Source organism: Agelaius tricolor, unplaced genomic scaffold (genome assembly GCF_023055355.1).
Source record: "Agelaius tricolor isolate 1412-34295 unplaced genomic scaffold, bAgeTri1.0.p SCAF_5, whole genome shotgun sequence".
NCBI lineage: Eukaryota > Metazoa > Chordata > Aves > Passeriformes > Icteridae > Agelaius > Agelaius tricolor.
The window spans coordinates 45030958-45056637 of record NW_027269265.1 but is presented as its reverse complement, the minus strand read 5'-3'; the positions used below and the strand labels follow the sequence as shown (position 1 = coordinate 45056637).

General features: G+C 47.2%; 1 protein-coding gene across 6 annotated transcripts in view; it reads right to left on the bottom strand.

Moving 5' to 3' along the window:
* Positions 1–13735: 13735 nt before the first annotated feature.
* Positions 13736–25680, bottom strand: part of LRRC56 (leucine rich repeat containing 56) — a 61497-nt gene continuing 49552 nt past the window's right edge. For all 6 annotated transcript variants that reach the window (XM_071427660.1, XM_071427661.1, XM_071427659.1 and 3 more), the window contains 6 exons: positions 23490–23693; positions 22111–22175; positions 20869–20999; positions 20008–20171; positions 17298–17658; positions 13736–16578 (listed from right to left, as the gene is read on the bottom strand). In XM_071427660.1, coding sequence (XP_071283761.1) covers positions 16386–16578; positions 17298–17658; positions 20008–20171; positions 20869–20999; positions 22111–22175; positions 23490–23693 — 1118 coding nt within the window. In that variant the 3' untranslated portion in view covers positions 13736–16385. The remainder of the gene's footprint in view (positions 16579–17297; positions 17659–20007; positions 20172–20868; positions 21000–22110; positions 22176–23489; positions 23694–25680) is intronic.

The following is a 25680-nucleotide window of genomic DNA, read 5'->3' as shown; positions in this document are numbered from 1 at the left end:
GGCAACCACAGAGCTTTCATGTTTAATCAAGTGAAAGCTGCAAGGGCCTGGGGGCAGTAGATGTCTGGCTGTAGGTCAAGGTGCCCATGTACTCCTTGTCCCTCCCATATGATTTCTTCCTCAACCATCCCTATGACCTTGCTCTGAGTACACATCATGGGGATGTGGGATGTGGGATGTGATGTCAAACCAGAAGCTGCACTCTGGCTTTTATGGCCATGTGGGATCCCCAACCCCAATAAGAGGTGCCAGGCACCAGCCAAACCTGTGTTGGGTCTGTGCCTTGTGCCTGTTGGGAACCACCTCATTCTGGCACAGAAGAGGACCTCACAAAGATGTCTGTTCAAGTCCTCAATAAGCCAATAATGCCAGTGTCTCTGCCTGAATTATGTTTTCTCAGCTCAAGGACCCTGACCCCAAAGCACAGCACTGCAGAAGCTGTGACAAACCTCTGTCCCTGGACACAGCAGAGGAGAGCTGTTTGAACTGGAGCTGCTGCACTCCCTGTGCAGGACAGAAATCTTGCCTAAGCCAAATGTTAATGAGATGGCACAGGCTCTGGGCAGGCTTTGTGCTTTTTTTCCTCCTGGATTAATCAGCGGCATGTGAGGATCATGGAGCTGAAAGGCTGACAGCTGAATGTTAACATAGGGTCAACAAGCCCTTTTTTCCTGCCTTTCAGTCCTGAGACCCCAAAGTGGGAGGGTTACTTAAAGCAAACATTTTTAAAAAGGCAATTCTCCTTTCTTCCCTGTCTCTTTCCATTTCTTGCAAGGAAATTGCCCTGGGTTTGAAAGGCAGATTGGATGTTGCTTTTCCATGAGCATCCTTTTTCAGGATTTGGGAGGAACGGCAAGCCATGGCTCTTCTCCCATCTGAAGTCCACTGGTCTCCCTTTCCCAGGACGAGCTCACACCTACACACCTGCAAGTGTCTGCAGGCACCTGATCTGTGTGCAGAAAAGCAGGCTTCAGCTCCTGACTCTGCAGCTGATCTCCTGGGAGATGCCAGGTGTGTTGCTCACAGCCTGACTCAGCCACCCTTGGATTTCCTTCTATTGCAAAAGCGTAACCGAGGTCTTGGCTCCGGTGTCTCTTCTCCAAAGCCAAGGTTTTCACCCTCCCCTGATCAGCCTCTGGTGTGTGCTGAGATAGTGACATTCCCAAAGGAGCAGTGGTTTCTGTTCGATCATCTGGGTGGTACCACCACTCAAACACCACAAGTGGCTTCTTTGCCCCCATCCTGCTGTGCAGAGGGCCGGAGGCTGCCCTGGCCTGCTCCCAAAACCACCCATTCCCATCAATGGTGTTAAAGACAGCAGAGCAAAATATGGTACCTTAAGGAGCTTTTTGCAAGGCAGAGTTGGATGACTCAATTACTACACACCTTTTGAAGTAGTGTTCCAGGAAACACTGGATGCACTGGATGGGGGGCTCCAGGGCAGTTTCTCCTGCAAAGAGAAGTGACTTGGGTTTTCTTTTTTCCTAAAGGGATCCAGCTGGGTGGTGAGAGAACTTCAGAACCATGGCTGTCCAAACTAAACCCAGTCAAGTGTGCTATGGGGATGAGAAGAAGTTTCCCAATGCTTCTCACTGCCTCTGCTATGTACACATCAATCCTGAGCAGCCAGAGGGTACTGAGTAACTTGGAGAGGAGGAAGATGGGAAGAAACAGGAGGAAAAACAAGTCATAAACCACCACAGATGATTCTGTCATCACCTTCTGGCCACTGCCTCAAGCCTTGCTCTCATTTAGATGTTACATTGATTTAAAGCTGTTAGAGTAATCAAAGTGGAACAACTTTCCCAGCCATTCTTTTTTCACATAGACACAGGCAGACACACAACCACCCACCCCCATATGTGTCTGTATATATATAAATAAATATATATATATATATGTGCAGACACACACACATACCTGTAAAATTGAAGCATGATCCTTTACGTTTCTGTAGCTTATTCTTGCCTGGGAAGGAGGTACTAATACAGATTCTTAAAAGATGGATTTACCAAGACTTGCTCCCCTGAAAAAGCAAAACTATTGCACTTTTAAAACACCTGCTACACTTCTTATGAGTCTTTACACCAATTGCAATGTCATGTGACCTTTTGGAAAATTAATCCAAATAATTAAGACTGCAAATCTAAATTAGTAGAACCACATTAAGTCTTTCTGTATACACTCTCATCTTAATTCAGGTTAGTTTGTTATTTGAAAAAATCCTTAATTAAACTGAAAGGACCATTAGTCCATTATGTTCCAAATGACACTGTCAATACAGCTCTTGGCTGATTTTAAATTGCCTGTCATAATTACACCAGAACAGAAGCACCTGAGAGTTTCTCTCTTTTTTGGGCAGCCAAGAAGCCCTCAGGATCTGTGAGGGGACTTGGGGACAGTGATTATCCATCCAGGCCTTTTCTTTAAACCTGGTGCTGTGGACAGACACACTTGAGCAGAAAAATGGCCCTTTTGGGCTCTCTATCCTCCAGTCTCAGCATCTTCCCACCTCCCCAGCAACTGTTGGTCTCTGATGGAGCTTACGAAAGGAATCACTCACTTCCTAAGGGTGTGTGGGGAGGGAAAAAAACCCAATGCAAAACACAATTCAACAGAAGTACAAGTGACATGACATGGCATAGTCAGTTGGGTAAATGGAGGACAGAGTGAGTGAGTTGTTTTTGCTGGAAGAGTGAATTAGGCAAGAAGAAGGATTTCTATAGAAAAGATGCTTTTGATTATAATCTGTGATATGGGTTAATAATGCCTTGTTGGACAGTTTAAAACAGGTCCCTTACATGGCTATCTCTGCTCTGTGCTGGTAATGCTTTGCAATAAAAGTAAGCAATGCTCAAAGAGAGCTGCACAATCAGATGGGGAGTAAAATGATGAGGTGTGCTGGTAAAGGAATTTGGATCATTTTGCCTAGGAAAAGGAGGGCTTTCAAAACAGAAAAGACTGTGATGGACGCCAGGATTGGTGCAGACAGAATTAAAGCAATGCTCTGCAGTGGGGCTAAGGGCACTCTGGGCTAGGAGGGGGGAAACACCTCTATGTAGCTGTCAGGACAGCAAAAACCAGTGCCAGTGCTGCACTGGTGGGAACTGGCAAGGAAAAACAGTCAGGAGAGCCAGGACAGGGCTGGGCAGCATGATGTCACCTCCCCATGACCTTTCCCCTTGCTCCCTTCCTCCCAGCCCAACAAAAACTCATGTTTCATTTGACTCAGGCAAGGAAACAACACAGGGAATTAGCAGCCTGGTGTCATGACAAGGCAGAGAGCAAACAATAGCAAGGAGCTTATAATGAATTTATCTTTGTGTTTGGAGCTCATTGTTGCCAGGTGCATTTCAGTCACTGACCATGTGGTTTGTGTCATGGAGATGCTGCAGCCTGAAAAATTAGGGAACAAGGAACAGTAATGGTACCTAGCTCTCAGTATTTCCATTTAGATCAGTATCCCTTAGCCTTGCATGGTGTTGTTAGCTGATGAAAGGATGGAGACTTTTCCTAGAGCTACCAGCGCGGAGATGAGACTACAAAATTATTCTGTTCCTGCATGCCAAAGGCACAGACGATTACAGTTTTTCTTCTGACTCCTACTCATCCCGCCTCATAGAGATCAGATTAATCGTGGCACATGATCAAAGAGATTGAAATGAAGAAACTAAAAGCCAAATGGCTGCAGTTACACTGCTGCAAAACCTGGGTGCAGATAAGGACTGTAATTTTGCTGTGCAATTGCCTGGGCTCAGAGAAGTGAGGAGCACAGTGCTAACCCCATGTGTTTTTATCCTAACAAATACCCTGGCTGCCCTGTTTCAATGAGAACTCTGTTAGCACATGGCTAGCTTCAAGAAAAGAATTCCTGCCTTTCTGGAGAGTAAAAGCAAGGTGCGAGACCCGTGAAAATGAGCAGAGCTGCAAAGAGACTTTGCCATGCAGCAAATGCATGCGGTGGCTTCGAGCGCTTGCGGGCAGAAGCTCCTGCACACAAAGCCCTTTATGTCCCCAGGTTGCTGTGGGGTCACCGTGCAGGACCACCTCCTCTGCACCTGAGCACCAGCATCACACCACACACAAGCCCCTAAATGCACCACCCTTCTCCTGGACCAGAGCAGTTGCTTTAATGAAGGACTACCTCCCTGCAAGGGAAACTTGGCAGTGTGGGGCACGTGTATCCCACCCACTCCTCCTCCCTCTCTTTCTGCTCCTCCTCTCCTGCTCCTGGCACACCACCCACAGGCCCCGCTCTGGCCACCCTCGGCAGCTCCTTGGAGAGCTCCTCTGAAGCAGAGCCAGATGGAGCTGCCAGCTCTCCCTAGGAGATGTCTCAGGCTTTCCAAGCCGCCTCTTCCTGGGGCTGCCTACTCCTGTGTGGGAGGTGCGAGTGAGGCACGTGTTGCTTCCCCTGGTGAGCTTTCCTCCAGTGTGTCCCAGTGCCACCACTAAAGCCTTTGCTTGGTGGTCCTGCACAGCTGCCAAGCATCAAAGCCAGCTCAGATAAGCACTACATCACCTCTTCCAAAGGCCCTCTGGGTGGGGACAATTCAAGGCAAGCATTGCATCTGGTGACCCAAAAGACAAGGGTTCACCCTGATGTGTGAAAAGTGTCTGCATGCACAAAACCCCTGTCCATGGACCCTGACCTTGCCCACCATGGCTTTGAAGTGGTGCCAGCAGCAGAATTCCCAACCTGGGAAGTGAAATTCTTGGGAAGGCCCACCTTCTGCACACTCCCAATTTTTTTTCCCACTTACAACTTTGGGAAGACCACAGGGAAGATTATCCACCACTGCCCCTTAGAAAGACCCACCCTAGGTATCCCGAGGGATCTGCTGCCTACAGGGACAGCTGGCAGGTAACAGGGGAAGATGTCATCTGCTGTGATATGTATCAGATGTGCAGATGACATTTGTGCAGGGTGAGAAGAGCCAAGACCACTGTGGCTGATGGCTGTGGCAAATCCCATCCTTAGGTAAAATCCTGTCCTTAATTCCCAGCATTTTACTATGTCAGTAAAGGCCAGCACACATAAGGGAGGAAGCACAGACACCCTGCCTGCACTGCAGATTGCCAAATATGAATTCAGATGCTGGCCAAACTGCAGAACCTTCTCAGGTTGCTCTGTAGGGCTCTACCACAGTTTCAAGCCTGCTGCAACCAGAGGTACCGGGACTGCTGCCTTTGGAATATGGGAAGTGACCAGTATGGGACTGCACAGGAGCAAGCAGGCAGGTGTCAGATTGCCAGTGCTTGGGAAGCATCATGCAGCCTTTTGTAGGGTGGATGGATGACACTGCCCGACACAGACTTGTGTGTCTCTTGCTACCATCATCGGGCTGTCTTTACACATTTCTGGGAATCATTATCTGTGCCCAAGAGGCACTTCTGGCCTGGATAGCCTTGCTGACTGGGGAAGGACTGGAATGCTCAGGGATGCAACATTTCCTTTGCGAGGAGCAGGCGGAAACATCTCATCCTGACTTTTTTTTAATGCTGGGCTTTCAGCAATCAGAAAAACTGGAGGCAAAATTCTCTTGTAAAAGGAGAAAAACCCTTTCACACCCAAAATGGGAAGCCTGAGTGCTGCCCTGGGCCCCAGGGCTGCTGTTGGGGGTCTATCTTCTCCTTGGGAGCCACCACCACTCTTGCACAGGAGGAAGGCAGGCAAATGGTTCATTTTAGTAATGTGGATTTGGTCCACCATCTGGGATGCCACACCAGGCCTAAGGCCACCACCTTCTCCAGTAAGAGGGCTTAGGGGATTCCTAAGGTCCATTGTGACAAAGGGTGGCAGTTGTCACCTGCAGCAGACCCCATAAGTGACAACAGACACACGATAATAAAAGAACTACACAAGAAAATCCCTTTCACCCCCTCTCCGCTGGCCTTCACCCAGGACGCAGGGTGCGTCCCTTCGCTGGCTCAGCTTTCTCCATGGCAACAGATGGATGTCACAGTCCCATCCCCCTCCGAGATGCTGGGCCAGGCGGGTGGGAGACAGATGGCAATGGAGGGGAAAGGAGTCCAGATCCTCCTGAGTGGCAAAAATTGCAGGAATCCCTGATTGCTGGAGCCAAGACATTGACCCAGAGCCGTGGGAGGGAGGGAAGGTGGAGGCGCGTGGCTCTGCTGAGCCCGGAATAGCAGAGCAGCTGTTAAGTTATCACTTGTAATTATTACAGCATATGGGAGGGAAAGAATAGCTCTCAAAGGGAGAAAAACAAATAAGGAAAAGGCGGGCTGCGGCAGGGCTCAGCCACGGGCAGAGTGACACTCGCACTGCGGCGGGTCCCCATCAGGTGGGCAAGGGCATCGCGGGACAGCTCTTCCTCTCCACAGCCCCGGCAGGAGCCTGGGTGCAAATATTTGCACCTGCAGCACCAGGGGCTCACCCATCTCCCACTGCCCCCTCAGGAGCATGGGTATGCTGGGGAGAGGATGACAGTGGCCAGGGTGTTACAGAGGGATGGAGCCTGGCATGCTCCCCCTGTCTCTTCTCCGTGTACAATCCTATTGCTTGCTCTGTAATTTGAAGGATGCAGGGCCATGCACAGCAAGTGATAATGCTGGAGCACCAAGTGCCCAGTAAACCAAAGGGGGAACCCTCAGAGACAAGCCCTGCATGGGAGAGCCTGCTCCTGGAAATTCATGGAGCAAGGAAGAGGTGACATGCAGCAGCATGAGGGAGAGTAGAGAAATTTGGGTAACAGCCTGTGAATAAGTAGCAATGACAGTCTCTCTTAAATTCTACTCCACTTGCAAAATAAACATTGTATCCCCTCATAGCAGTTGGTATTCTGGGCTTTCAATATTAGAAAGAAAAATAGAAATAAATCCTTGGAAATGTGGAGCCATTGGCAGTTGCACCAGCTGCATCCCAGTATGGGGACAAGGAGTGTCGAGGGGATGCCACCCCTGCAAAAAGCTTGGGAGACTTAATGGAGAAAAATCTGACCATATCTACTGTGTATTAAATGCAAAGATTTAAGTTCACTGATGAAATTCACAGCCACTGAGCTACAGATTTTCCTGAGAGCCAGAGAGCATTTTGGGCCCATTTTGATGTTTACTTGTCCTGTGCAACAGGCACGTAGCCACAGAGGTGAGGCAAGATGAGGAAGAGATGTTAACTTGTCCTCTTTGTTCCTATGCTCTGATGGCTTTTCCCTGGGCATCTGCTACTGGCTATAACTGGAAATGATGCAGGACCTGGGACAAAAGGTTAAGGGGTTAGAATATACTCCAACAGAGAGATTTTTACATTCTCTTCTACTCACCTCTCTCCTGCTTTTCAGCTATATTTTTTATCTACTACTGCCTTCTCCCTGGCAGCATCATTAATTTACTCAGAGCAGGTGAATTGGCACCTGCTCACCTTGGTGAACTCTAGCTCATCCCTGGGTCTCTCATCCCAAGCCAACCTGATCCCATTGTGAAGAGCTTGTGGCTCCAGTGAAAAGCACCAATATATGTCTGAGCAGGAGACAGGGAACCCTGGACACACTGGGCTGATGTGTCAGGACCAAAGCACACCATCACTCCCAGACCTAAGCCAGGAGCTTGGAGCAGTGCCTCCCAGAGGTCAGCAGGACAGATGCAGCTGGGTGCTGAGCACCTGCTGGTCTCATGGGAGCCTGGGAGATGGCCTCAGGCTCTGGTAGCCCACTTGGCCATGCAGCACAGGCAGCTGCTGAATGGCACTGCTACTGCAAACAAAGTTGTGACAGAAGCATTGGAAACAGGAGATGGTTCAAACTCTGTGATCCAGAACAGGAGTGAATTGCATGTGACAGACAACAGCCCCAGCACCCGTTAAATAAACCAGCCAAACCCTGCCAGCACCCCAGGATCCTGGCCAAGACAGGCACTGTGCTTGGAGATTGAAGGACCAGCTCTGCAGCTAGCACATATAAGCAAGCTAGCCTGGGTGAAAATCAGGGAGGCAGCACCCGTTTGCAGCAGCTGGAAATCTGCCCTGCTGCTTTAAAACCACTGGCCCTGCCAGAAGGGCTGCATGCACCCCTGCTGCTGCTCAAGTGCTCACCTGGGTGACACCGCCATGGGGGGCAGAAAGAGGCTTCTGCTGCCTTCATCATGAGGCTGAAATGCTGCTTGAGACATGTGTGGGGCGACTGCTGGTGTTTGGGGTGACCCCACGACACAACTGAACATGGAGATGCTCCCCACTGCACTGACACCCCAGAACAGAGGGAAACAGAAATGCTGAGATTTGCAGAGCTGCTTGGGCCTCATCTCTTCTCTGCAGTGACCTGGAGCAGGGAAGGACCGTGATAGGGCAGATGGGGAATGTGCCTTGGGGTAGGACACAGCTTGGGGCATCCCTGCCCACGGCATGGGGTTGGAATTAGGTGATCCTTAAAGTTCCTTCCAACACAAACCATTCTGTGATCTAGAATGAAAGGATTCTCACAGTCCTTGTGCCAGAGACTCATTGGGAGACTGTGCTGGCTCCAGCATCCAGGAGGAGACAAAAAGCCTGCCAAGAGCTGCAAATGCAGGAGGAGTGTGTTTGCAGCTCATTGCTATCTCCACACTCACTCTGAATTGGCAGTGGCTGAGCTACAGACCCCATCAGGGTCTTGGGGGCTAAGCCCTCCTGGTAGCAGGATGCTCTGCCTAGGTGGGGGTAAAACAGCTCAGACTTTACCCTATTTGCAGAAGTTATCAGGCTATCAGTGGCAAATGGAGTAGGAGGGGTCAGGCTGCTTTTGGTGCAGAAGAATGCTGAGAGGAGGCTGACTCATCAAGCCCAAAGTTAAACATTCTGAGGATGTGAAGAACAATGTTTCCTGACAGAAACTGGCACTGGTGAGGAGGTGGCAGACAAAGCTTCTGATAAAGAAACCAACAAGTGCTAGTACTGATGACTTATCTAATGGTGCTGAGCTAAAGGCTGCAGTGCTGTCACAGGGGGCTTACAAACATATGGCTGACAGTCAATCACATCATACTACAAAAACCCAATCCTGCTTTTTGATGGCAGGGTCCTCTAATACCCCCCTTTTTGTGTCTGTGTGCAGATCCCACTCTTGAATGGAGATACCTCTCAATGCTGAGCAAAAGAGATTTGCCCATGGTCATTGAAATGGGTAACATCAATCTCTACTTAATAATTATTTTGCCAACTTTAATTTAATTGCTTCAATATTTATAAAAAATGGTGCACTATACTAGTAGTTAAAACTATTGTGTAGTAAACAATTCTGATTAAAGTTTTTTTGGTCTAATCATTATAATCATCAATTGAAATAAATCACTTATTTCATTCATATAATATGCCATATATAGCCATCCTTAATTCTGTAGCACAAAGTTGTATAAAGGCTCAATTACACCTATATAATTTTTTAGGCAGAAACCATTGACCAAGGGTTGGATCCAGACTCCTCTCTGAGAAGGAGTTTAGAAATCAAGGGGATCCTTTTTGACCCTTGTGGCTCAATGGGGGGGGTCTCCAGGACAAACCTTGCCCGAAACTTCCATTCTGCCTGCAACACTCCTGCATCCCAAACTAATCCTGCAGCTCTCATTTGAACTCCCATGCCCTCTGCCTTTGTCTCAGGGCAGGGTGACAGTGATGCCAGAGCCATCCACACACACACACAGAGCTGCACACATACAATCTGCCTCTTGCATTTTTGGCTATCTTCCCAAATCCCAGCACGACATGGCAGCCCCCTCGATCTCTTTTCTTTCTTCTGTACATCACTTGCAAAGTTGCTTGATCTTGAGGTAATTGCTTTTCCCACAGCAGCGAGGGGCTCTCATTTGTTTTTACATGCCACTAATCTATTCCACAGGTTTGTGTTTGGATTCCTGCTCCCCCTGGACTGTTCATAATTAAAAAAAAAAAAAAAAAAATCAGGATAGGGCAACAGCAGGTGAAAGGGAAAAGTAATGACTCTCTTTTTCTTCTTCAAAACCAACAAAACTGACACTAGATAAAAGGGATAGGAGAAATCAGGGAAAATATAGAGTTTGAGATTTTTTTCCCCCTACTCAAAAACTAATTTTGTTAGTGATCATCCAAGGAAAAAAAAGTGTTTGTTGCTTTGACCCTACAAGACCTCTAAATATTTTTAATCCCTTGCTATCACTGAAGCCCCACCTGGGGAGGTAGCAGGAAACATTCTTGGATGAACCTAGCAGCTCTTGGGGCTGAGCTCCTGAAGAGGGAAGATTTGGTGACTAATCCCAGGAAATCCCCTTCTCCTGGGCAAGATGACCTGTCCTGATCCTGACTGTTGTTCCTGGTGTGCAGCATTTTTCTGGTAAGGGCTGACAGGTCCATACCCAGACCCTGAAAGGTGCTTGCTTGCCCTGGTTAAGACATAGCAGTCATTTGGGTGGTCTGGGCACAGCATGATCTACTCTAATCCCTCCACTCCTGAGGGGGCTGGAGGGGGATCCCTCAGCCCAGCCTGGGCACTGCCTCCACCTCTGATGCAGCAGAACAAGCCTCTCCTGCTGTGACAGGACTGTTGGTGCTCCCAACCCAACCCCAGCTGCTGGTGTGTCCATCTCCCTTGTGCTGCCCGCTGGAGCATGCTTCCCCCTCTGCTCACCAAGTGCCTTCCTGCTGGGACACACCTCCCAAAGGCTTCCACTGCTTCCCCCCACAGCAGTTCCACCCCTTCTTTCTGCCCTGAACCCGACATCTCTGTGTGTCCCTCACATGGCAGAAGGTAGAGCCGTGTTTGCTGTACCCTGGGTAAGCACTGTCCCTGCAGGCAGCATGGCCAGGGCTGATGGGTTTGACTGCAGAGGAGAGAGCAGCTGCTGTGGTACTCACCTTCAGGTCCCTGTCATGGCTCTAAGTGTCCCTAGGGGTGTGGATGATGCAGGTGACAGGAGCCTGCAGCAGCAAAGTGGCCCAGGAATGGAGAAGAAACTGGGCTGGTGCTCTCTGTTGGGGAAGAAGGGTCTGCCCACAAAACAGCAGGGGGAATGTGGGCGTTGATTTTTGACAGTTTCCACATGGGGAAAGGGCTGGGATAGAAATTACATGGGCTGGGTGGTGGCAGATGTTGAGGCCTTGGCACCAGCCCCTGTGACCTGCCAGGGTCTCCCAGTGCTATCCTGACATCGGGAAGAGGGCCAAGCTCCCTGCTGAGCCTGTTTGCAGCTCATAGCTACAGCTGTGATAATGACATCTTTAAGACATGCTGGGGCTGCACACAGCATTATTATATGGACATGCCCTGTAACACCCCAAAAGCACCTCAGCTTTCCAGTGCCACAGTGGGTCTGGGATGTTCTCCACCACACTTTGTGGGCATTGCAGGCTTACATCGAAGTGTTGTGTGATACAGCAAGACACTACCAGCATAGTGCATTTGGGGCACCACACGAGGCCAGCACACTGGATGCTGGATAGGTAAAAAGAAAATGTTGAGCCCACTGAGTGCCAAATGCCTCCTGAACCACCTGGAGCTGCTTGGGTTTGGTTTTCGAGTCTCTTTGCTTTTGGAAGTTGCACTTGTGAGACTCTCTTCTTCCCTCTAGCGTCCCTTACGAGGCATTCCTCCGGCTCGCCAAACCCAGCAAAAGCGGCGCCTGCCTGCCTGCATTTGCACTCGCTCCGTTCCTCAGGCACAGGTTTTATATCTATAAATGACACTACAACTCTCCAGTAATCCGATGTTTTCTTTTTCTGCTTTACGCTGTGCCATGCAGGAGGATTCTGTTGCAAGGTCGTTGTCTCCTGGCAGCTTAAAAAAATTATCTCAATTACTACCTTAATTTTAGCACAATCACTCTGAACTCCACTTGGGGATGCACAGCCATGAGACTAATGAAGGCAGTGTGGAGAGGAGCCCCTTGTTGAGGGATGGGTGAGAGTGAGCCCCTGCACTTGTTGCCTGTGTAAAACCATGCCACACCTCCTCCCATATCATAGAGTTTCTCCTTGGGCTGTAGGAAACCAGGGTAGAGATTAGAAATTACTGCAGTGCCCCTAAGGCTGGATCAAGGCTGTCATTGAAAGGTTGTTTTATTTCTGGTGACAGCAAGAGACCTCCAGGGTAGGATCTCCATCACCTGGGTCACCTCCCAGCTGCTGAACTGGTTTCCAAAAGTGCAGCCATAATCCTTCTCTTTGAGGAGAGACCTCCCCCTCTCCTGGGGACAGGGCAGCAGACCAGCCCTCCCAGATGCACCTGCACCAGGCCAGCTCTCCACCAGCTCAGGGTCTGCTCTGGCACCTTGAATTCAGTCCAGGACAAGCCCTCCTTGGTGTCCTGCATCTGTCCTGGCCTCCTGTGCCTCTCTGGAAGGTACAAAAGCTTCCCAGACTGGCTCAAAGAGCCATATGCACTTTGCTGCCCCAGTGCTCACATGCTGTCTCCACTCTCTAAGGCTGACCCTTTGTCTCAGCCAGGACATTTCCAGTATGTCCTGGGGTAATTTTAGAGGAACAAAACAATCAAAACAGGGCCAGGATTCTCTGGTGTAATGACAAAGCCATTGCAGGGCAGGATTCATCTCACCTGGCAACAGATGGTACCAAGCAGACATCTAAGCCATCGTCACAAACCCTGTTTGATCAGTGCAGAGACTGGCACTATGGAGCATGAGCTATCTGACTCATCATACCCCAGAAGCACCTGTGTTCCACTGTGGGTGCAGATACTGCCCATGGCAAGGAGACAAGCCTGTCAGGCTCTGAACAAGCCAAGGAACCGTGTAGGAAATGATCCTGAGTTGGCCTGCCATTTGTGTGTATTTGAAGGGACACGTATGGCATTTTCCTTCCTGAACATTTCCTGTGTTTTCTCCTCCTTGACAGCCAAAGAAAATATCTTCTATTCATCCTTTAATGAAGATTAATTTGTTCCAAGTGCAAAGCAATCCCAGGCCTTCAATGAGAGTAATGGCCTTGGCAACAAGCACAACAGCCATGAGCCCTGGGGCTGTGCCCACAGCTGCCATGGGGACCCTGGACAGGCTGAGCATCTCCTTTGACCTGTTCTTCCTAAATGGGGTGCCAAGGTGTCCACAATGGGCTGGGCTCTGCAGAGCTGGGAGGTGCAGAACCCAATCCAAGGCTGAGCAGGAGCCACCTTTGCTTGTCAGGGCCCATTTGTCTGGGTGGGATGCTGTCCCAGACACGCTCCTTTCAGGGGAAGGGATGATTCTTAGTCACTGAAATAACTGGCTAAGAGCTCCCTACATCTTTCTCCCATGGTTTTTTTTAAGTTCTGGCTGAGTGGAGCCTTTCAGTATGCAGGGCAGCAGCAGTCACTCCAGCAGGGCTGGTCGTGGGACACCAGCTAAGTGATGCTGAGAGGCCTCCTGGATGGATCATGCTTCTGCTAACGCTGCAGCATTGTCACTTTGGGCCAAATCCCTTTGTTCTGAGCCCAGCTCCCTGCAGGGCAGCTGTTCTCATGTTACCACCCCCTCCCTTAGCAGCGTGTACTGATGAGACTTGGCTCCCAGCAGAAAACTCTTCCCTGCAGTGCTGATTTATTAATAGGTGAGGGAGCAGTTCTCGCCCCTCTCTCCAGCTTACACACTAGATATCAATTTGGCAGCCAGCAGCAAATCCCATTAAAGCAGTGAGATACTTAAAGGCATCAGCAGCTCCTGGCCCATTACAAGAATGAGGGGATGGACTCTGGTAATGTACATCTGAAACTGGTCACATCCAACTGGAAGCAAAGATCCTACTGAGACAAACATTAAGAGTCTGCAGAGGCAGGGATGGGAATAAGCTCATTCATTAAAGGACTTTGTCTATATTCAAGGGACCAATGTGTGATTTTAACAGAGGAAATGGTGACAAAAAGCCCATGCAATGAAACTCCCCCTTTTCCCTTTTGGGCTAAGAGAGCTGAATTCACAAATAGCCTATCATGTCTTACATTTCCTAATTAGCCTATTAAAGAGCTGGCTGGCTTTTCCATTTTCTAGATGAAAAAGGTGGAAGATGAACAAGCAAAGGCTAAGCCAGGGCAATAATTTTCCCTGTGGATATGTTATAGCTGTCCAGACAGCAATGGCCCTGATTATTTTCCTTGTCCTGGAAACTGCAACAGACAACAGCATGGCAGCCCTGGGAAATGAGGTGCACCAACTATTGGCAGAGAGAAGAGAGGAGGCTACCAGCCCTTCTGCCCCATCAGCCTGGGCTGTGATCACTAACTTGCTCTCTTAGCAAGCTTCTCTGCTGTTCCATGCATGACAGGCTGGCCACTCAGTTCTGGACTAAATCTCCACAGACACCAGAGCAGGTGGCACCCAGCCTGCTGCACACGTCTGTCCCTGCTGCTAGGCACCTGAGGGGGTGATGGATGGGCCAGCAGCTGATGCAGTGACCAACAGGCACACTGGACACCTCCTCCTGCCCCTGTGAGCACACCACACCACCATGCAGCATGTGAGTGCCTTGGTTAGGCCACCAGTGGAGCAGAGCTGTCTAATGAGGGGTGGGGTGGCTGTTCTGGAGGTCACACACAGCCTGCAGCTCTGAGAATCACCACTGGGATGTCTGATGTGAAGGTACAACAGGAAACTCTGAGTTAAATGGTTTTGATGAAGCCCTCAGGCACTGATTTCCCACACTAGGGCAGAGCTGTTTTTTTCTGAGCATTTCTCCACATCCTCTCTGCCAGCTCAGACAAGCTTCTTGCTCTGTGCACATACAGAGCCACGTGGAGTTTGCTGAGAGATGAGACCACAGATGCTTTTGAGAGACTTTCCAGATCTATACCAAGAGTTTTGTCTCTGCAGATGCTCATGTCCAGACCCAGTTTACACACCCACTGAATTTTTTTCCCCTCCACCCCTTTGAAATGAAAGATATCGATTGAGAAGGAGACTCTGAATATCTGGAGAAGACAGTTCTACCCATCACTCCCTGTTAGGACCCTGGATATAGAGAAGGGTCAGTGCTGTCAGTGTCTTCCTTCTTTTACAAGGCCAGCTTTCTTTTTGTGTGTGATGGTATTGTCAGTGACACTAGCAAAAAGTCATATTTAGGAGCCTATTTAAGGGCACAGGCACTGTTGCTGGGTGAAATCCTGCCTGCATCCATAGTGTTGCATAAAATCACTTACCACATAGTTTTAAATGATTTATGATAGATGATTTCTGCTAGGACACACCAAAACTGGGCAAACTCACTTCAAGCTCCAGACTGTTTTGTAAGATAAAGTGGTGCAAGGAGCACCACGACAAAAAGGAAGTTTTAGGGTTTTGTCTATTCTGCTTCTCTAAGTTAAGATGGCCAGCAGAAAGGAAGCATAAACCAATTCATTAACTCATTGTGTAATTACTGTTTTATAAACTGATTTAAAAAATGTAATCTAACATAGTAATTTAAACTGGAAGAAATGTGATGATGCTTGGTTTCAGACTGCAACATCAATAAAGTTGAAAGACACAGTCATTTGGAACAGCATCTCACAAACTGCAGTCACTGAAACAGATGTTTTGGATCTTACCTGAACATGGAGCAAATGCCCTATTGAAAAAAAAAAAGAGATTATTCCCTTACTTCCCTGCTTTGCTGCATCATCACTTAAAATTATCCAATTATAATAAATTGGAAAGTCTATTTGATCTGAGAGTGCTAGAAATGGGATGGAGGTGAAAGGCACATGCAGAGGATGCTCTGACACCTGGTGACAGAAGTCAGCTCTGCTAGAGAAGTTCTGGAATGCAATGTCTATTCAGAGGAAGTGAGACAAATCCTTCCAGGTAGCTATGGAGCAAACAAACATGTTAATATTGGGATAAGCCATTTGTTCAGCATTTGCTCTCATAGCAATGCATCCTACAAGAACCTCCAATGCCTGTGAGTAGGGTGAGCTCCTGTGGGGGCATAAACTCTCAAATCATCCAGCCTTTCTGGGCTTTTCCTCAGGCAACACACCCTTCCCTCAGAGCCTGCTCTGGTCAACACTTCCTCTCAAGCCCTTGGTTTTGGCCCTCACATGTTTAACATCCAGGACTGCAAAAGGCACACTGCTGGCTGCTGGTAGGTCACCTCCTCCAGCCCTCTCCACAAACAGCAGGCTCCATGCTCTGCTCTGTTTGGTGTCCCTGCCTGACTCACAGAGCTGGGCATGGTGTAGATGAGAGGAAGTATGATAGGATTTGTTCTGTTTTAGTGTGTATAGGTTGCAAAAATAACCACATTTTTCTGTAATAAGACATTCATTAGCTCATTGGTTGATCAGTGGTTGCTCTTAAAATATTTGTGGACCAGCTGTATCCTGAATTGAGGCAAATCACATTAATTGTTTGAACTGCTCTGTGTTTAGCTTGCAGAAGAAGCTGCAAGATAGCATTGATCCTTCATGGCTGCACCGTGTACATGGCTCCAACACATGCTGGCAACTGGGTACCTTCTAGGACTGAGGACTTCTGTTCTGAGATGTTTTTGTGGCACTGGATTTGTGTGGCAATGACTGCAGAATGGACCTGGCAGTCAGGGGCCAAACAGAATTCATTGGCCTGAACCTCTGCAAGGCTTTTGTGGATGAGTAGGCAGCTGGATGCTGGTGGTTGATCTCTTTAGAAGGGCTCTCATCCATGATGGGCCTGAGGAAAAGAGGAAAACTCTGTGGTGAGACTGCACTCTGGATTTGAATATCTGCATTCTCCTCAGCAGCTCTGAAAACTGAACCAAAAGCTGCCAGGCCTGGGAGCAGCCCCAGGCACATGAGCTTCCCACACAAGGCACATGCTCTCTGCCTTTGCTGACTCCAAAGTGACTACATCAGTTCAAACCCAAGCTGTTATGTCACAAGCCCTCTGTTGTATTTCTTCAAAGAAGCAACAACAGGATGCTAAATTTACAGCAAACAGGTTGAGAAATAAACATGTTTTGGTACATGTGACACTTCTTTAATGCCTACTTTATTTTCTAGAGCTCATTCTAACATGAACTTGTGTCAGGGAAAAAACCCAAGTGGGATGTCAGGAACCCTTCCTGGAGTGTACTGGAGGAGACTTTTGAACAAGTGCCACAAGATCTTTGCAACAGACACAGCAATGGCTCTGGGTGGGGAACATGAGGATGGAGCAGTAAGAACACAGCAAAATTCTGGGCTATTATTCAAGAAAATACAAAATTTACAATACTCAAGCTATAAGGAATATGGGAAAACGTTTAATTAGCTTTAGACAGTCAAAGGTAACTGTCACCACAAATAAAAGGAATTAATTTTACAGAAGAAGCAGGAGCCCTAGATACAATAGAGAAATCTGACTTTTCCTGCCATGAAGTCCCTTCCCCAGATGCATTCCAGTGCACATACCTGATCCTTGGTGACCCAACAGCTGCTGGTCCTGGAATGGGCCTTGGCTGGCTGGTGCAGCCCACAGGCTGGCAGTGCCCTTGGGATCCAGAGGCAGCCATCGTGCTGTGCAGGCCCAGGAGAGCAGGTTCTTTGTCCAGAGGCTGGGCTGAATTCTCTTGATGAGCCTTTGACTGGCATTTCTGTGTACACTGTCTGTCCTCCTCTTGGCTGGGTATTTTTATGCCCCTATTATTCCTTGTTTTCCAGGGTCTTGCTGCAACATCCACTGCAGAGGCAGGTGAAGGGTTTTTTGGAGGGGATGGAATTAGATAACGTTTTGTGTTGGAGAACACTGCACCCTCCTGAGCCTGTGATGAACCTGAAACAGAGTGGAAAGCACAGAGATTTACCAGTTCATCTGACTGCTACATGACTAACCCAGGGAGTGGAAAGTTTTGGAGACGCTGTGTGATGGAGCTGGGTGGGCAGATGTGTCCATGTTGAATTTCTTCATCTGACAGTTGGTTTGGTTCACTGTCAGCCTCCCTGCCCGCACTGCTGGTGACGTGCCAAGTAAGGAACAGCTCGCAGGCAGAGCTCACAGGGCACCCATGAGTTCACCTGCCCTCCTGTTCTCAGGCAGGATCACACCTGCATCATTCCCTGCCAGTGTCTGCACTGACTTGCTCTAAATACCTTAGGGCTCCTTCCAGTGATCTGAAGTGCAAGGCAGAGGAATAATCACAGATGAGTGGATCCACTTTTTAAATCAGAGGCAGAGATCATAGAATCTCATAATAAGTGCCTGACTGCTGGGGAAAATATTGCACTGCATGCAGGGCTACTTTCTGGCAGTTTGTGTTTCAGCCATGTCATTCTCTCCATGCAATATGTGCAACACACAGAGAAGAAAAAACTTGTTGCTGACTTATAAATATAACCAGCATGCACACATGCTTAGAACCATTCTAAATATAGCAGGGATCTGATTGCTCTTGTCTATTGAAAGAACCAACCATTCTATAAATAGCAGGGATCCAATTGCTCTTGTCTATTAAAAGAACCTAACTGTACCTAAGTGCCTGATGTGCAGGGTCCAGGCCAGGAACATAATCTAAAGAATGTGCCACCAGGCCCAGAAAGTTCATCTCTGTGGCTCCCAGTTGATGGGGATGTATTTTACTGCCTAGGTAAAGCTGATAAAAAGTTTCCATGGAACAGTTTGTATCATATGATATACTTTTAAAATGTCTAAACTTCATATTTGTTTTCAAGTAGAGCCACTCTGAGAGACTGGTATGTCTGACTCAAGAGCCTGAAATAACATTCAACGCCTTCCAAAAAATGCAGTTTATATGGATCTGATGCTGCAAACATTTTTATGTAAGAGTGGCTTTGCTCAGATGACTTGTCCTTTTCTGGTCAGAAGGATTGCTTCCAGCAACAAGTTCTTCTGTGAGAAACTCACACTGGACTGGACACACTTCTGAGTGTCATTAGGATCCTGGTCAGTCCCCCCACCACTTCAGACAATTCTAGATTTCAAACTACTCCACCATCATCCTGCAGATTTAGTTAGAAGATGGACAGACCCATCCCAACCATTCACTTTCACAGTGCTATAGGGCATGACACTGGTACACTGTGGGATGTTTGTGACATTGTCCTGTCAATCTAGAAGGATGATGAGACCATCATACTCAGTGTAAAGAAATCATATAAAATCTGAAAAAGATCAGATTAAATCTAAAGAGATCATGAGATCATAATCTAAGACTTCTGTGGGTACTGGACAATAGGCCATTCCTTTAGATTTTTCCAAACAGCTTTTATTCTTGTTGGGGAGATACTGTTTAGAGTACTGTTAATACACATAGAGGCTTTGAATAATTTAGTGATATTTCCAGGTTTTTTTTCAAAATATATTATATTTTTCTAAATTTTAGTAGATCCATTTTTACCCTTGAAAGAAATGTAATATGAAAACTCACATGCTTTTACTTATTGAGAAAAAAGGAGTTGTTTGAGTTGTTTAGATTAACAACAGAAAAAAGATTGAAGTTGTAATTATATATGGTCCTCTATTTGATATGTGTTTGGAATAACCATTATTAATGTTTTTAATATTCTTAACGACAATATTCAACAAGTAGTGAAGAGTGGGAATTCTCCTTTTATTCACGTAAATGCAATTTCAGAGAAGCCTTTGGCTGAGTAGAAGAGCATGTTCCATTTTTAAACCTTTTACTGAATGCATCCTTTTGGTTGCATATCTTTCCAGAATTCCCAGTCGTTCAGATAAACCTTAATCACTAGCTCAGCCATTATTTACATCAGTGCCAACTGGGTTCAAATACAGCTCAGTAGGAATGACATTATTTTAGACTCACCTGGCACTGTCATAAATTAATGACACAAGGTAAAAGACAGAGACCTGTCCTTCTACTACACTTGATGCTAAGCTAGTGTGAGATCACCTTTGCTCCTCTTAATTCTACATATTCATGCTGAAATATATCAACTGATGGTCAACACAGCTGGCCACAATGTCCTGCTTAAAAACTGGAATGGATTGCTTAGGGTCTGGCCCTGCAATGGCATTTTCCAGTTGCTGCCCTGGAGCACAGATGCCAGATCCCATAAAACACTGGATTACCCATGCACCTATCTACAAAGAGCACGTGTTTTGCCCAAGGCCAACCCTCCCCCAGGGGTTTAGGTCCAGTACCTGAGGAGGAGTGGGAAGAAGAATCAAGTGAAATCCTTTCAATGAGGTCCTCATCACAGGCCTCCCTCAACTCATTTCCTAAGCTGTCAGTCAGGCTCCAGTCTTCACCTTTATTCACCTTCAGTGCTTGGCTGGCTTGTTCTTGCTGACCTGTTTGCAGGCACCTGGACAACATCAAGTATCACACCTTTAATTAGCTTTTGAGTGTGTTTATGCAGCTGGTCAAATGCAGCCACTCAGGCAAACACCCTGCAGTGGATTTAGTTACACACTGTTACTTCACACCTTCCAGGAGATATGAAAACTCATTTTAATTGGATCAGCCATCTAAGATGCCTGTGTCTGATTATCTCAAGCATCTTAATCAGGTGAAGTGGGGCAGATTTAAAATACTACCCAGTGAAGTAAGCTCAGAGAAATAAAACCATTTTTACTTCCAAAATAACCATTACCTGTCTGTGAGATCTATGAGATCTCAGCAAGGTGGTATTTGTCTTTCAGCATTTTGTTTGCTTAGGTCAATGTGGTGCTTGCAGGAAAGCTGATCCCCTTTCAGCTCTTTTACTAGGCACTGTCAGGGCCAAGAGCAACTCACCAGTTATGAGAAGTCATTTCTTTGCTCTTGCTAAGGAAGTGAGCCCATCCTGCCTGTGCTCCAGAGAGAAGGAAGAGGATTCTTCTTCCTTGCCATCCTGCAGATGCTCCAGGCAGGAGGACTGCCGCGCAAAGCAGGGACAGGAAGGCAGGGGCCGAGATTATCCCTCGAAACCACCAGCAGGTGGCCAAAGCGCTGATCTTATTTTTGCAGCAGAAAATGAATGCAGAGTTTATGGCATGGCAAGATTTCCCCGGCGGTCTCACCCCTTGTGCTGCTCCGTCCATGCTCCCAGGTCAGAGGACACCTTTTCCTGGTGCAGATCTCTTCCTCCTCCAGAGCCACAAAGGTTTTCTATCGTCAGACCAGACGGTTTCAAAGGGCTCACAGCAGGTGGCTGTGGAAATGGCACAAGTTATCTAGATATCCATGGGAACACTTCGCAGCTCCGTTTCTAGATGTGGATTTCAGCATACATCAAAGCCCACTGTTGTTTCTGAGTTTTTAGATCATCCCTCATCATTTTCTATCTCCTCAGTTTTAAGAAGTGTCACTTCCCAGTCATGTACTATTACAGCTTGAGGAACCCAGGGTAGCAGTGACAAAATTGTTGATTTATATTTCACTGGATATAAGCCTATAGCACCTATACTTATAAGCATATTAAGACCAGTACCACAGAAACTGCATCACTCAGTATATGACCACAGTTCAATTCCACATCCCAGTTCTTAGCACACAATAATTCACTAAAATGCTCAAATTTGTTTCAGAAAAGCTTCCTATGCTGAGGCTGTGGTAGCAAAAAGACATGGGCAGTACCTATCTTTTCCCTGCAGTTCTTTAACATCTGTTGTGAGCATTAAGTCTGTGTTCTGTGCATCTCCCTGATTTACCCCAGCCTGTTTAAATCTACTCATGTGTAGCTGTGCTGTTTTGAACCTCAGGGCCAACAAAAGCTGACCATGATAAGCCAGGCTGCTCCCCTTTACACACATGGGTATCCTCTCACTGAATTACAGCCAAAATGAGCAGGCTGACCCACAGGGCAGGGGCACCACCCCACTGCCAAGAGGAACAAACTTTGGCTTTGTGTTTGTTTAGTCAATAGGAATGACCTTGCAGCATTAGCAAGCTGGCTGTTTACACCAACATCAAAGAAACACTGCTGAAAAAAGCCTTTTTCTTAATAGCTGTTGTAGAAATACTATCAAGTTTTGCAAGCCTGCCTTGTACTTTGCTCATTGCAGGAGGATGGAAAGTCTGCCCCCAGCAGCTGATATGTGATTTTCACTGCTCCCTTTCAGCTGACGGTCCACTGCTGCTAACACATGGGCACATGCAACATCATGCAGGGGACCCTCTGTCCTCCTCAAGGCAACTGCATCTTGGGGGTTCTTGGGCCACAGAACAGAGTGAGCTGCTACAAGCCACAGTGGGAGTTCAGTTTATCCCAGGAGTTGTGGGGGTCACCATGCAGGAATATGAAGTTTACAAGAAAAACATACACCTAGCTTTTGTCTCCTCACATGGAGGGCCTTGGCAGGGTTCCCACATATAACCTGACGGAGTCCTAAGAAAAACAAGAAAAGAGAAAACATTTTACTCCAGCATTTAACAAACAGTGCTGTCATTGAAGTCAGTTAATATAATTTCCCATAGACGGAAGTTGTAATAGTCATGGTGAAGGTTCACAGTATCAGCTGGCATGGCCTGACTGCTGTTAAGAGGCAGTTTCTCTGCTTCCACCAGAATCTGTCTTCTTCTGACCCTGCCCTGCCTCCTTAGTTGTGCTGGTGCAAATATTTGTGTGGATACATAGTCAGTCAGATCAGGAAACAAATTCAGATTTAAAAAAAAAAGATTTTGGGGGGTCTTTTTTGTTTGTTCTGCTGGATTATTTTTCAGCTGAATGTTGATTAAAATCAGGTTAAAAAGAGATAAAGCAACAAAGGGTCAGAAGAAGCGATGAACATTGGGTGAAACTGTCTCTATCAGTTGTGTTAGCTGCCTAAAAGTGTGTGTAAAATTACAGTCTCATTCCCTGACAAGCTGTACTTAGTTTCCATGTACATTTCCAAATGTGCACTCAGCTGTTGACTCTGCATTGCTTCATCTAATCCACCATCCTGAGTCCTACCCATAGGCAGGGAACTGAGGAGAGACTGGCATCTGAGAAAAGCAGCCCACAATGCCTGGAAACAAATGCCATCTAATCTGCATCCGTGGGCTGGTGGAGTTACACCATCACGGTGTTTCCAGGAGTCAGGGAAGGATGGGTGGTATTTCCAAGTGTCTAGGGCAAGAAGGGCAGTGGCAGACCCGTGTTTTGGGATAGCTTGTAGATCAGGATGTGAAGTCAAGGAACTGACTCCTCTTGCTGAGGGACCAACCTCTGGAAACCCAGAGTCAAGTGTTCATTGCCAGCAGCAATGCTGCTGCAGTATGAGACTGCAGTACACAGTCTGAGCCCACGATGCAGGGGGGAGGGAATGTGCATCACCACACCTCTCTGGAGGACTGCCTTGGACCACACTCCCATGGCTGAACAGGACGTGGCCTGGTGTTGCTCAAGCAGGACAGCTGCAAAGAGGTCTGAAAGGGGAGCAGCACTGCAGTATGGGGCTGTGAAAAGGGACAGCAGCACATGGGGGCAGGGGGCTGAGGATGGGCAGTGCAGGTGACTCTCACCTTCTGCTGCAGGGGGAGATAAAGGAAAGCCTACGCTAGAGCAGGTGAGTCTCTCTCGTGGAAGACAACATATTTTAAACCTGATTAGCAGTGGCATGGGTGGGTGGTATTCAAAGCACCCTGGCTTTCATCAGTAATAACATTCAGAAGGAGGTGGAGGTGTGGGAAAGAACAGGATTAAAAAAACATCCATTACCATGTGTCAAATCACTGGAGTCATCTTTTGTGAACAGCTTATCAGGAAAAACAGTGGGATCTGGAAGAGGACAGCCACCACCCAAGAGGCTGGCATCACTAGAAGTCCCTGCATTAGCAGAACACTCTGCATTTCCAGGTCTGGAAGTTGTTGGGGGTTTTGGGCTGCATTCAGACTGCTTTGCTACTTCCCCAAGATACGGACCTAGAAGAGAGATTTCATTAGTGTAAGCACAGTTATGCAAGGCTTCAAACCACACCATCACTGTACCTTGCCAATATGGCAACTGCTGCTGCACACCTGGAGCTATAGAGGACAGAAAAATATATAACTGCAGCTACAAGAAACATGCTGGAATGGATCCAGCCTAGGGGAGGAGATCTTCCAGTGCTGCACAGTCATGGCAGAATCTGGGGATCCCTAACTAAACTGATATCCCTTCCCACTTTTCTTCTGCTTCAGGGCACCAGAGACAGACTGCTGGGGTTATGGGTCAGGAACTGCTCTGTGCTCACCACCCACCTCTGGCTGCCCCACAGGGGAGGCTGGACACATCCAGGGCTCTGCCTCTTTCCCTGCCTGCATGCCCAGGCTAACTGTAAGCTGCCTCTCATTTGCTGCTCACCTGCTCACAGGGGAACCATTCCAGACTTGCTGCAGGCACAGCCTAGGCCCCATCCTTAAATACATTGCTTAAATGCCCTGGCACAATGCAGATGGTGATGGACACCTTACCAGAGCCACCAGTCAAACAGGAGAAACTGTACCAGGAGTTACAAAAATCTGAGAATGGCAGTGATAGATTTTTCCAGTACTGCCTCAGAGACAGACAGCTCTCTACCACAGAAAGAAAGGTGAAAATTGTTTTTATAATGCTACAGGACAGAAAGGATTATACAAAAACTAGCAAAGGCAGACAGAGCCTTGTCCTCTTACCTGCCCAACTGCTGTCTGTCCTGGGAGCACAGCACAGCTCTAAGGGCAGCATATGCAGCCAACAACCCATGGGAGAGAGAATTTCATTCCAGTGCCCAGATGAATAATGTGCTTTTTAAAGTGCTGAGCATCTACCAGCTCCAAAGTGAGGCATCATCTCTGTGATGATATGGCCATTTCCTTAAGAGTTGAGTGTTAGGGACATTTAATACATATTGGGCACAGCTGTTAATATGAACCCATGAAACACACTCCATGTGAAAGTACCCAAATCAACATTGCTACTGGAAAGAAAAATGTACTGGGATGTCTGAACCTGACTGTATGAACTTACTGGTTTAGAGCTGCCAGCAAGAATATAAGCCTGGTTACACCAGGGAATTAGATGAATTCACAATTTTGTGCTCTGCCCCTACTGCTTCTGTCAGCAAACTTTGTTAACTAGTTTTCTGAACCTCAGGTGATGTTGCCAAAGCACAATCACTGAAGGATCAAATTTTAATGGATTTTTTCCCTACCATGACTACTATTACAACTAATGATTTGGACCCATAGGGATTCAATAAATGACAAATGTATGTACTTATTCCAAAACAAACTAAATTTTTAATGGAGCGCAGTTGGCAGGCAAACCACAACCTGGGGAGGGGGCTGGGAAGACAACTGCATTGCCCACACTAATGGGAAGCAACATGAGCAGTTATAGGAAATACTTTGCAATATTTAATAGTATGTGATAAAGTGCATGTAGCATGACACGTAAAAGCATGGACATCTGAACTATTACCAAGGCTGCAGGCAAGGGGACAACAGATTTACTTTCAAACCATTTATTCTCTACTAATGAATGTAATGAACTTAATCTAATAGCAAAGAAAGTGGAACAGATTTCTTACAAGACCATGCAATCTTTCTCGGATGTTGCTACCACTGAAGGGTGGTAACCACATTGCCTTTCCTATTATTAAACTGGAATAGGAAATCCTACCACATCCATGCTACATGGGATTGACTGTTACCATGGAAAGAGCTGTGAACAGCTGTTGTTGAAACATTCCTTTCCAAGCTTTGTTTCTTCCCATCATGCAGAACAAGCCCTAAGTACAGACTCCCAGCTACTGCTATATTTGCTTGATGTTCTCGAAGTTGTCTGCATTTTTGACCTTGATGCCCAGTTTACGACAACTTTCATTTAAATCTGCGCTGTTTTCTGCTGAATTTCAGCTTTCTTACTTCCCAGGTGAAGAAAACAACA